Here is an 11708-nt window from a genome sequence, read left to right on the forward strand (position 1 = left end):
GCCGACCGTAAAAAATGCTGCAAGACGATGTAGTCTTGGTTAGAGATATTTCTGGTCCGTATATGACATAGTGTTTGGAAGCCTATTTCGTCAAAGGGGCTATATTTACAATTGTAAATATAAATTCAATATGACGTCACAATTGAATATCCGTGAGGTCATGGCTTGGAACAAATCGTAGAAAACACGTTTTAAACAAGGGTCTTGTTTTGAGCATGTTTGTTTTAAATGCATTCCTAGTCATTATCCACTGTTGTTGTTTTTATTGTGTTTCATATTCATGATGTTCCGACTACATTGGTCATTTTACACGAGGCCGACATTCTTTATTATCATTCTGTGTTTACCGACTTGCAGCACGGCCATCTTCTGGACTTTTTAAGACATCGCTTACTCCGATCAGATGGCGAGGAGGAGCCTAGACAGACCTCCAACACTTAGATAGGAATTCAGAAGTGGACCTCGGTCGGACTCGAACCCGCAACCCATTCGTATTGCCGCTGTGGAACGTAGCCTATCACTACGCTATCTCGCCACTGTGGGGCTCAGATTGCGAAGGGCGCTATTATATATAATGGGCACTGTGGTCTCAAATTGAAGGGCAAAACGAAAAAAATTTGGCCGCAGCCGTTTTCTCCAGAACGCCACCGTAATGGAGCTGCAATTTATTGAAATTTCCACTGCAATATCACGCAGAGATAAAACTTTATATAGTTGTCAGCCGATGTTACGAAGGAAATAATATGTCGTACACGCCCTATGTCCTAAAGAAATAGAATACACTATGCCCGATTTTGACATAAATCCCCTGTCTGAACATTTTCGGTTGAACGCGGTATGTAAACCACATTGTCGTGTAAGACATATTTCCTTCATAACATCAGCGTGTACTCAAAGGCGGTGTGGCTGTGGACACTCGAAAAATCACGTGACCGTCTCGCCCAGACACCTTTTATGACTTTGTTATTGTCGATCCGTCTGCAGCACTGATTAAAGGCAAAGTCGCTATTGGTCTTTGTTGATTTTGACCGTGTTCCATATCGAGTTGGGCGACAGGATTTAGGATGGTATATTTTGATGCTGTCATGTAGCACTGTACCAAGTTTCAAAGCTGTGACTCAACGGTTAGCGTAGTAATTTCGCTGAGCGCGCACGGGTATATTGCCGACTTTGATAACGGAATTACCATGCTAATCATTGAGTGACAATCCTGAAACTTACTGCGAAGTTCGATAACACAACCAAGGTATACCACACCGAATTTCGTCATCAACCTCGGTATGGAACACTTTCAAAATTCACACTTACCAATATCAAATTTTGCGAAAATTCCTTTATGCGGTAGGTTAAAAGCCAAATCAGCGCACGCAGACACTGGATACTCAACTTTGACAACGTACTTACTACTGTATTTATTGAGTCACAGCCTTGAAACTTGGTACAGTGGTAGATTCCGTCAAGGTATATAGTACGAAATTGTCAAATTCAGTCTCCGCTCATTTAATGACGACGCTTTTACCACCGAAAACATAGTACCATTTATTAAACAGCGACTGCCCAGTGCCCAGACATATCACAACACTAGCTTGGAAATAACAGAACCAATAAGGCGACAAGAACTTCTCAATGTATTGAAGGAAATATTGAAACTTGAAAAATTAGGGCTGCGAGCGAGCAAACGCCGCTAATACCGCATTTTAAACCACAATGGCTCAGAAATTATCGCTCATGCCAGGCTTGATTGACACGAATCCACGAACTTCAAACACCAAACACAATGTGAATAAGTTGGTTCTTCGTCCCACCGCTTCCAAATCAAAACACCAGTCGCCAGCGCTCATGAGCTACGATAACGGAGCCAGCTCACGGAATATGGCACCAGATGTCAATTCATACACGGCTCATTTTCTGACGATATCTATGCTGGCTACCACTGAAAACCCAGAATCGTTAATTTAACCACGACTGTGCAGATTTATTACAATACTCACTTGTCTTGGATGGAATATGACCCCCAACTAGGAATCTCTTTAACGATGTCGGAAATCACGGTAGGTTGTGAATACGATGCTACAGAAAGGTCCCTTTCTTTGTTGACAACCCTGTTACAAATGCGTGCATTCGGATTACTATAGCTAAATGTATCCGCCAGAAACATTACTTTTCGTATACGGCGCATATTGACCTCCTTTTGTAAAGAAATTATTTACTGAATACGACAATAATACATCCTGCCTACCTTCTGAAAGTGCGCGGAAGTCTCCAGAAAAGAAGATACAAGAATTCCAGTAAGCAGAGCAAAAAGCAAAACGCACTAAGTATGTTCATATATGCCATGAAGATTGTCTTTTCCTGCAAATGAGACGACTGATTAAAAAATATTAATGCCAATCCTTCACCACATGAAAGATCATACAGATACAGGTTTTTAGAATTTGTGTCAAGTCACATCACTCCGCTTGCAGGACAACCGATAGTAGACTATAGCAGTGGATATCAACCTTTTTCAGCTCGAGGACCAGTGAAATTCAAGTACAAATATGCTAGACCGGTCAACCTTCAAAAATCAAAATGTGAATACGACAAATAAATGTAATTCAAAAGTAAATTTTGGAAATTCATTTAATGACACGGGCTGACAGTTGAGAACCACTCAAGGTCTATAGTCATCAAGGCCACCCGCATACCCAAGTTTTAGTTGAAATTTAGCACAATTAGTCTGTAAAGACCAGAGGTGGTCAGTAACGTAGTACTTCTACTTTTTCGAAGTACTCAAGTAGTTTTCCTCTACTTCTGGTACTTACTCAAGTAGATCTAATTTGCGCTACTTCTACTTCACAATATTTTGTGATCTACTTACTTACTTACTTTTCGCTATTTTCAGTTTGTCAAGTAGAAGTAGTTCAATATCCCAATCAGGAAGATAGCCTGAGAAATTTCGGGGCTGTTCTCACGGAGTATCAACATTCAATTTTTATAAAAGTTGAGTAAAGCCAAGAATTTTCGTCGCGCTTCGCGCGCAGTGGATACGGAGTGACCAGTATGATTTCACGAAAGTATCGGTGAATATAATTTAGGTAGCGGGTTGGCGTGCTTCCGTTTACATCATATTGTCGCCCTTCGCCCATATGAAATAATTCATCACAGTATATATGGCTCATCATAACGTTCGAAACTGATGTTTCGTAATCTAGCATGTCCATTGTCCATGGCGTGTCCTAATCTGGAAAAGTGGACTCTGTGACTTTTTCAGTTTTAGAGCTGCTTTAGCATACCACCTTTGAAACCTTCTGGACTAAAGGCATGAAATGCATGTTCAACTTTTAGAAGTAGCATTTATATTTCACTTTTAATTCCCAGTATCATATACTTTGAGTTATAATTAACATCAGTTCTTTTGTCGGGATAACATACATGTTGAAGTATAAAGTGTAGTAATGCCGTTAATTTCCTGAAATAAAGCTACACAATATGGCATTTTTACGGTCCACCATATTTTTTAATAACGTTTACTAATCGCGCAAAGTGTTTACACCGTATCCCATATAACTTCTACGTATTACTCTTCGACTAAACTACGGGCCTTATAATATGGGGGATGACGCCGTACCATGCTATTTTCTAAAACGTGCTGTTCGAGAAAACAGAGGATTAGTATCGCATTTCCATATTAATACTATCATAATGAGAATGATTGCTTATGCTATGGAAAATTGGATACCTGTTGGTATGCATCAATATGAATCAAGCTCCACGCCTTTCGCATAGCTCAATTTACACCTTTTCACAATCCATGTGAACGAATTAGGATCGTTTTAACAACTACTTACTTACTTGAGTACTTTTAAAGTCAGTCAATTCTACTTCTACTTCAAGAAGTTTTAGGTTGCTTATGGAAGAAGTACTTCTACTCGTACTTAAGTAAATTTTGTCGTCGCTACTTCTACTTCTACAGCTTTCTTGACTACTTTGACCACCTCCGGTAAAGACACCAGTCATCTTATGCATATATTTACTGTATGCTATGTCTTTACTGTGGCTTTCTCTGAAAATAGCGGTCCGTGGACTTATGAGCATGCGACACTGTGGGTAAAATGTGGGGCTAGGGCCGGGTATAATTTATATTGAGGATTGGGTTAGGCTTGGGGCTAGGATATATAGAAGTGTTGATTTCGCAGTTAGAGGGGTAAAAGGTAAGTTTTGGGGTTGTTAAAACATATGCCACGTTGCCAGTGTCGGATGCTGATCTGCCGTTTTTCATAGCCTCGCATGCTCATAGGTCGCGCAAACGAAAATAACGTTCTCTGAATGTGGATTTTGTTTCCAAGCGAATTCACTAGATGGGATTTCTGCACATACATTTTAGGAATAAGTCTTGAAATATGTGGTCGTGTCTTGGAATCCACGCCTTAGATTTGAAATGAAAGAGCAGAAAATTCAATCCAACAAAGATGTGTAGAGGCGAATGGAACAATAAGGCGAAACGATTCTGACATTTTTGGGCACAGCTGCAACATGCGAAACCAAAATTGAAAAAGGTCTGCCTTGTCAAACTTCATGGCATGCGTGTACGAGCGGGAAAGTGCGTGGATGCCCGAATGAGGTGGGCTCTCAGCCGTGATTTTTTTCACACAATCATCCCGTCTCATGCTATCTACATCTTGACGTTACCTCTCAAATCCACTAATACAGACTTACGAGCGGTCTCGACAACCAACACATCACATAGGCATTTGCTCCGACGATAAAGTGTTGATGACACGCGTTTTTTGTATACGCGTCTTCATAGCATTCATAGCCGGTCGGAACATAGAGTACGAGAAAGTCTAATGGATACGTGTAATTGTCAGGAATCCCCGAGCTCTGTAATTCAAGCGAGTTGGCAGTGACAGTCTATTCAATGTTAATTGGATGAACTGAGAATGAAATGTCATGAATAGCAAGGCACGAGTCATTGCCAAACAACTTTCAGGCCAAATCATGTTACACGCAGCTGCGTAACATTAGTTGGGTTAGGTGCGGTGGTTCCCAAAGTATAATTCGCGGAATTCTTCGCGCTCCTAGATCTTCTTTCTTTCTGTATACGAGGCTTGGGTCGCAAGATGTTATTAAAACTCAGATTTTCGAGAACCACTGGTCGAGTGCAATGTTGTTGTTTAATGAAAGAAAAATTTAGCGCTTATCACCTGTTGGTCTTTTTCATCACCGTCAATAATGGCATAAGAGGAAATGAAAAGCAGTCATCGATGGCGTACGTAATGAATAGCAGACATAGTATTGTAAAATAGCATTTAGCACCATGAAAAATATCCAGGCCGGAAAGAGGACATTTCGGAGCGATGGGGAAATAGAACAGTCGCGGCCATTCACAAATGGCGGTTGCAGGACAGCACGAATTCAATGGTGAATGGGGTAATTTTGTCCTCAGCGAGCAGTGCAATGGCTGGGGATGTGAATACTTGAATCGTCGTAATGGCCAGTCATTGTCATCATAGGTATAGCTACAGTTTAATCGATACCCAACCCAGATCATGTATCAAATACATACAGGAATTTTAAAAAGTATGTATCCGAGATACATGAACCAGCCCTCGACTACGAGTCGAACGAAGACATTCACGAAGTAAGCAAGTCGAATCTTGCTGGTATACGAGATCTGTAAAATAGAGAAATATCAGTTTTATTACCCAATGGTGCGGGAAATCAACCGACCTCCTTCAAACTGCCGCCTGGCGTGTAGACCTTTTTCACTTCGACCGTCCCAATGCTCCGCCTCTTTCGATAGAGCTTTTTCAGACTCTTTTCCACGCCGACTTCATCCTGAGCAGCAAAAATGCTACTCATGTCATATTTGGTAAGATGGCCGCGTTACAAATATACGAGAAAAACATGCGATCGAACCTAGTGGTTTCCAACAGGAAAGGAATTCAACAAGTAGGCCTACATCGGCAGAATGAGTGGAGTGAGTATTGAATTGGTCTGGCGTCTGGGATTCAAGTCTCAACACTATGACTAGGACTCTTCCGTTTGCACTCTGACTTTGACTTGACTCAGTGGAGGAATTGAAAATGACTGCTTTAACTGAAGTTAAAGTTATAAAGTATGATTGACTTGCGACTCATAACCTTATGACTTGATTACAACCCTCAGGAACGTAACAGGAAAGAATGGGAACCACTGATCTGGCCGGACAATCCATTTACCAAGATTCTCGATACATCACCTCTATTCTCCTACCGACCTTCAAGTTCCCATCGCTGTCCTCCACTTGCAAATCCTCCTCCGCCATTTTCAATTTTTCAATGTCTCCGGTGACTTGGGTCGAATAGAAGTGGAACAATACGGTGGAGGCAATGACAGCAACAAACTGTACACACACAGGAACTTGTAGTTGAGATACGACACAGCGCTCAACAAAAAAGCAGTGATTGGATTTAGCCCATAATTGTCAACCATATATTGTATACTCTAAGACAGGGGTCAGCAACCTTTTTGTGCTACGCGGAGCGGTGTCAAAGTGAATTTTTTGAACTGTCTTCAAAACACACCATATTCAACATTGAATATTGATTGCAGCTCGGATAGTAAGGGAGGGGTCACCAACGAGAACCAAATGAGTCGCCTGCGGTCGCAGTAGCAAATATTCAAATAATAGATTCAAACATCTAAGCGCAGAAGGGTTTGTATGAACAGCAGTTGAACATTAGTGAGTCAACCCGAAGGAAAATATGAACGCAGTTTTCGATCAGGGCGTTGCAAGTCTGCGCCCACACGGGAACAGGAATCTATTTGATATTCCCGAGTCTCGATGTGGAGATTGGCACGCATTGCAGCAACGCAACTGAGCCCCGAGACGCTGTTTAGAGTCCTGGTGAGTGAGAATAATCTGTTCTTGGTAAGGGGCAGAAACCCTGCCCAGTGCTCTGAATGTATAAGTGAAGAAATCCAACTGAGCACGGTTAAACGCCGGGAGTAACTGGTATCCCGCCACATCAGTCAGCAGCCAAGAAGTAGCTCCTGGTTTCACAAAGTTTGGTGACCACGGCAGTAACTGTAAGCTCACTGCAGGGTCCCCAGTAAAGAAGGATCACACGTTTCGATCAAAGAGATTCACTTCACTTTTTTAGTCATCAGCGATCTTGACCACTAAGCAAGAAGTTTTTGCAGACCAGTGACGAGCTCACCACAAACCGGCACTGGTCCGCGGACCGCCAGTCATCGACCACTACTCTACGAGGCAAAGGGGTACCGGTAATTAAAATCAGGGAGTGTGTATATTTTCATCTTGTGGAAGATCCAGATTGCGACAAGGTCAGCCAAGCCATTCACACATGAGCAGCTTTACTGATCCTGTGAGCAAATATTGTTCGGTATGCACAGCAAAATTCATCAAGCAACTCACTTGGAACGCCCAGAATCGTATGTGTGATATGACTGAAAACTGGTTGAAACAAACATTTTTGCAGCCGACCACTTGTGTGTTGCATGAAAATTGAGATTGCTCGTCCCCGTACACTGAGAAAAGAACTTCGTTCAAGCTTACATGTTTGGACTGAAATTATGAGTCGTCATTGAGAGACGGATTTGAGATGTTGCCGAAACAACTAAGCAACGACTCCCAAGCGGGTGGGACATTTGAAGTACGTTAAGTTACAAATTCACCCGGAACAGAACACTGGGTCTATTGAAACAAAGAGAAAACCCAGCAACAAAGGCAGAGTAAATGGATATAAACTGAAATATGGAGGAGATATAGTTATTGTCAGACGAATACTCACCAGCCGGTCCTATGGTGGCTATGACGATCAAACGAAACAAAAACATACACAGATACCAAAGTTTCCCAAAAACTGTGCTGTAGGTGTTGACCTGCATTGTAAAAACGTACTCCGATGATGGCTATAGTTATCGATTAATGGAATGATTTACATTGCATTAATTACACCTGATAGCAACAACATACCGAATTCAAAAATACTAAAATGGTGCATATGCAATGAATATACTTTTCACAACTATTACAGAATAATACTGGAAATTACGCATCACAGCAGCGTATTGCATGCCAAGACGAAGCAATTCAATTTCTTATCAAGCACAGCATTAGAATTTAGAATATCTCGCCAATAAATGAGACATACGGGGGCAATACCTTAGTTACGCGACTGACCTGCTCGGATACTTTTTCCAGGAGGTGCCACATCATCAGCTTCCGCCTATTTGTGAGCAGTCAAAGAAAGTAATTCTCCACCAGATCAATCACAGCAATCGCTGGTAACTCACTTAGGCCTATATGAGGCTGATTTTTTGCTGGGCAATAGAATACAAAGGACTAGCAATTTGTTCATAGCTCCAACTGATAGTACTAACCGACCCATTCAATAGTTTCCATTTAGGTATTTAAATCGACTTCAAATTGCCTAGGTTATGCTTTATAATTAGGCCTACTGCGGCCAGAGGTCCACCAGGTACGTTGTGGACACTATGTTGTTTAATATATATCTAAACTTCCATATTTCAGACTAAATTTATGTGGACTAAAATATTTCAATACTTCACTAACGATATCGTTAATAAAGAGCAAGGAATCCGTCGTTGCGAGTTACTTTGGCCGAGCTGACGGAAACCTGGGGTATTTTTCAAATATAACAAAAATGAAGACATTAGTGGAGCGAACTTGGGATCATAAACGTTAAATCAGAGATGTAACATAGCATGATGTCACCATATTTTCCAGGACAAAAGTGTACCTGATCCTCTGTTTTATACGTACTGCAGCCGGATCTGGAGTAATGGTATAATGATTTAGCCTATGATAGAAAAGCTTCAGCGCTGGGGTAATCTAATATTTACGCCGTCTCCAACCAAGGTTGGAATATCAGTCCCATTTCCGCAATAAATTGCGTGAGGCAGGACAGCTTGCTGCGTGGTATACCGTCTAATAACCTTGCCAAGTTTATAAAACCATGCGGACGGACACAAGCCGCTAAAACTGAAAATCAATCTTATGAATGTTAATTGCGAAGAAGCCATCTCAGATGAGCATTTTCAGTCAACTACATTACATTGCATTGCTCCTGCAGCAGAAATTTAAGTTTGCTTCAGTGCTTTCTTACTACGAACCTTGCGGTTGCACGAGGCATCGATCCCATATATACTTGGCTACAAAGTCATAGCCTATCGCGATCATCACATCCTAACCCTGTCATACTTTTCAGAGAACAAATTGCTCCAATAGCAAAGCCATCGCATATTTTATAGCAGCTTCATCCTGCAAAGCCTCTATCACACATGTTGGTTTACGGTACTTTACTGTCAAAATTCCTACGTCCAATCCGTTCCGCATCACATGATTCAATTGTGACGTCTCTATGAAATATACTCCCATGTACAATGTACAATTGTACAATGTGCTAGTATACCTTGAGTTGAAGAGACGCCTGCGATACGTTCAGTCATTCACGTTCACGTCGTTCGTACATTGATACTGACAATAACCTTTAATACTGATCCTCTGATCTGATACTGATGATATCCTCTAAATTATTCTCAGAATTTTTGCGTTGGGATTCGAGGAAGAATTCTGGGAATGATCTCAGAGATGCTAGCGTTTACTTACACCATTTCGCACTTTTTTGCGATTCCGCCTCTGCAGACTATTCCACTCCACTTTCCTGGTATTGTCGTGGAATGCGAGCGGTATTCCTCGCGAGACGGCAATCATCTGGGATCACGTCCCACCATTGATTACAGCAGCGTGTAGCCTACTCAAAGTACACGCTCATTGCAGTATGCTGTACAATGTGAGATCCTCGGTTCAATTCTCGGCGAGAATCCGTTCTCATAATCCATTAAAATTCGAGACAGCAAAATTAAAAAAAAATACGCGGGAAAATGAAAAAATTACGCGGGAAAATTTAAATTTGAAAGTGGGCGTGGCTGGACACGTGGCGTAATCTCATTGGTGGCTATAATCGGCCTACTCCTACTAGGGGTCCCTAGGCGTCCCTAGGGGTCCGCGAAGCAATTTCAGGGGGTCCGCGAGACCTCTAAAATTTTAAAATGGTTGATAACGTAATTTTTATTTTATTATTTAATTTGAGAAAGCATGATGCAGTTTCGCACCACAACTGCTAAAACCTCATGACTCATATCATCATAATAATTGTCTGACATGACGATAACGATGGATGTATGCTGATAACGATGACGATAACGATGTATGCTGATGCAAACATATTGCAGTTTAGAGACGTTTTGTTGATGTTTGAAAAAAAAATAAAAACATGGAGATAGTAACGTCAATCATGGTGACTTAGTAATGTCTGCGAAACCTTATCGGTTTGAAGTTGTCGGTCTCATCAAATAGAGAACATTCGTTTGAAATAAAAATTTCCGAAGTATTTCCCTAATTTGTCCCAATGTAGGGATTGAAACCTCGCCACGAAATCCATTTTATCCTGTGATATACATAACCACTATTTGAGCAGCTTTTGGAGGTACAGAACTTCAATACACAATTGAATAGTATATTCATATTGAAATGAACCCGAATATTTTCGGCTGACACTCGTCATTAAGCGGACAATGATATAACTGCTCTTAAACCTCGGCTATCAGATTTGGCGCATTCTTATTGCGGATGCCCTATCGACCAGGCTGATTTTTTTATGAACAAGGAGTGTTTATATATATATATCGACTTTTTTTAATTAGATAAGGAGTGTTTCGTTGCTATCAAAGCGTTACGCCCCACCCTGAAATTCATATCACCAGTTATATTGGTATGCAGCCTTGTCTTGTTAATGTTCATGGTCGAAAATGTTTGCTAGTAAATATATATGTAAACTCGACCGGAACAAGTCGTTTAATGACAGTATTTCTCAGGTTGGAAAACTTGGATCCATTCTTTGGCGCATAAAACTTTTTGATCAGTATTTCACTTTGACGGTAGAAACTCTCTGCGAACCGATTAAAATGCCGTCACGGGCCGAATCCGGACCGTGATCCGTATGTTGCCCGTCACTGCGCTAGATGCTGGACGTGATATGTTCATAAAATATTTATTTCTTCATTTTGGTGCCATAAATGTTGCGATCACCTCAAAAGTATCGTCGGAAGCGGTATGTGTTAATATTGCATTACCCTCCATCTATCTTTGCGGAAATGGTTTTCGGCACTCGTTCAAATCAAAACGAAGACGTGGATTTTAAAGACACGACCACGTACTTCAAGAAATACAGCAGCAAAATTAGCTTTGAAATAATGAAAGTCAACCAATTTCTACATAAATACTATGATGTTATTTCAAGAAAAATCATTATTTTGCTGTTTATCACAAGCCTAGCTCATATTTGCACGAGACAGATGAAGGTTGCTCCATAATAGAACTAAAATTGAACTAAAACTTGAGGGGGTCCGCGAGGGTCCATGACGGTCAAAAGGGGTCCGTGAAGCCAAAAAGGTTGAGAACCACTGATCTATACCATAGCAACCTAGATCCATATCATATTTGTTTCCATGCTGTCCAATATCTCATATAATCTTACTTCTGAGGGGTAAAAATTCTCCGGTGTTTTCATTCGAATTATATTAGATCTAATTTGCATTTAAACCATCATGAACAGATTTAAAACTCTCAAATTCAAATCTTCATCATTGTTAGTGCCTGTTACTCTGTTGTTGTTCCAGCTTACCACTGTTGTAGG

General features: G+C 41.0%; 1 protein-coding gene across 1 annotated transcript; it reads right to left on the reverse strand.

Moving 5' to 3' along the window:
- Nucleotides 1–284: 284 nt before the first annotated feature.
- LOC145453891 (gap junction beta-2 protein-like) lies at nucleotides 285–8331 on the reverse strand. Its single transcript, XM_080331859.1, has 10 exons — nucleotides 8171–8331; nucleotides 7779–7869; nucleotides 7403–7515; nucleotides 6242–6367; nucleotides 5713–5820; nucleotides 5549–5656; nucleotides 4699–4863; nucleotides 2240–2352; nucleotides 1992–2102; nucleotides 285–1933 (listed from the first exon to the last, which is right to left on the reverse strand). The coding sequence occupies exons 1-10, from the start codon at nucleotides 8204–8206 to the stop codon at nucleotides 1891–1893; spliced, it is 1014 nt and encodes a 337-aa protein (XP_080187985.1). The 5' UTR covers nucleotides 8207–8331; the 3' UTR covers nucleotides 285–1890.
- Between the last annotated feature and the right edge of the window lie 3377 nt (nucleotides 8332–11708).

This window comes from Botryllus schlosseri, chromosome 13 (assembly GCF_051294905.1).
Source record: "Botryllus schlosseri isolate E-star chromosome 13, Bs_hap1, whole genome shotgun sequence".
Taxonomy (NCBI): Eukaryota; Metazoa; Chordata; class Ascidiacea; order Stolidobranchia; family Styelidae; genus Botryllus; species Botryllus schlosseri.

What these genes read in the sequence shown, in the direction of transcription:
- LOC145453891 (XM_080331859.1), bottom strand. Translation starts at nt 8,206, where the DNA reads ATGATGTGGCACCTCCTGGAAAAAGTATCCGAGCAG. An exon ending in ACAGCGATGGGAACTTGAAG is followed by an intron (nt 5,821 to 6,241) that starts GTCGGTAGGAGA and finishes TTTGCTGCTCAG; the next exon opens with GATGAAGTCGGCGTGGAAAA. An exon ending in CAGGCGGCAGTTTGAAGGAG is followed by an intron (nt 5,657 to 5,712) that starts GTCGGTTGATTT and finishes TCTATTTTACAG; the next exon opens with ATCTCGTATACCAGCAAGAT.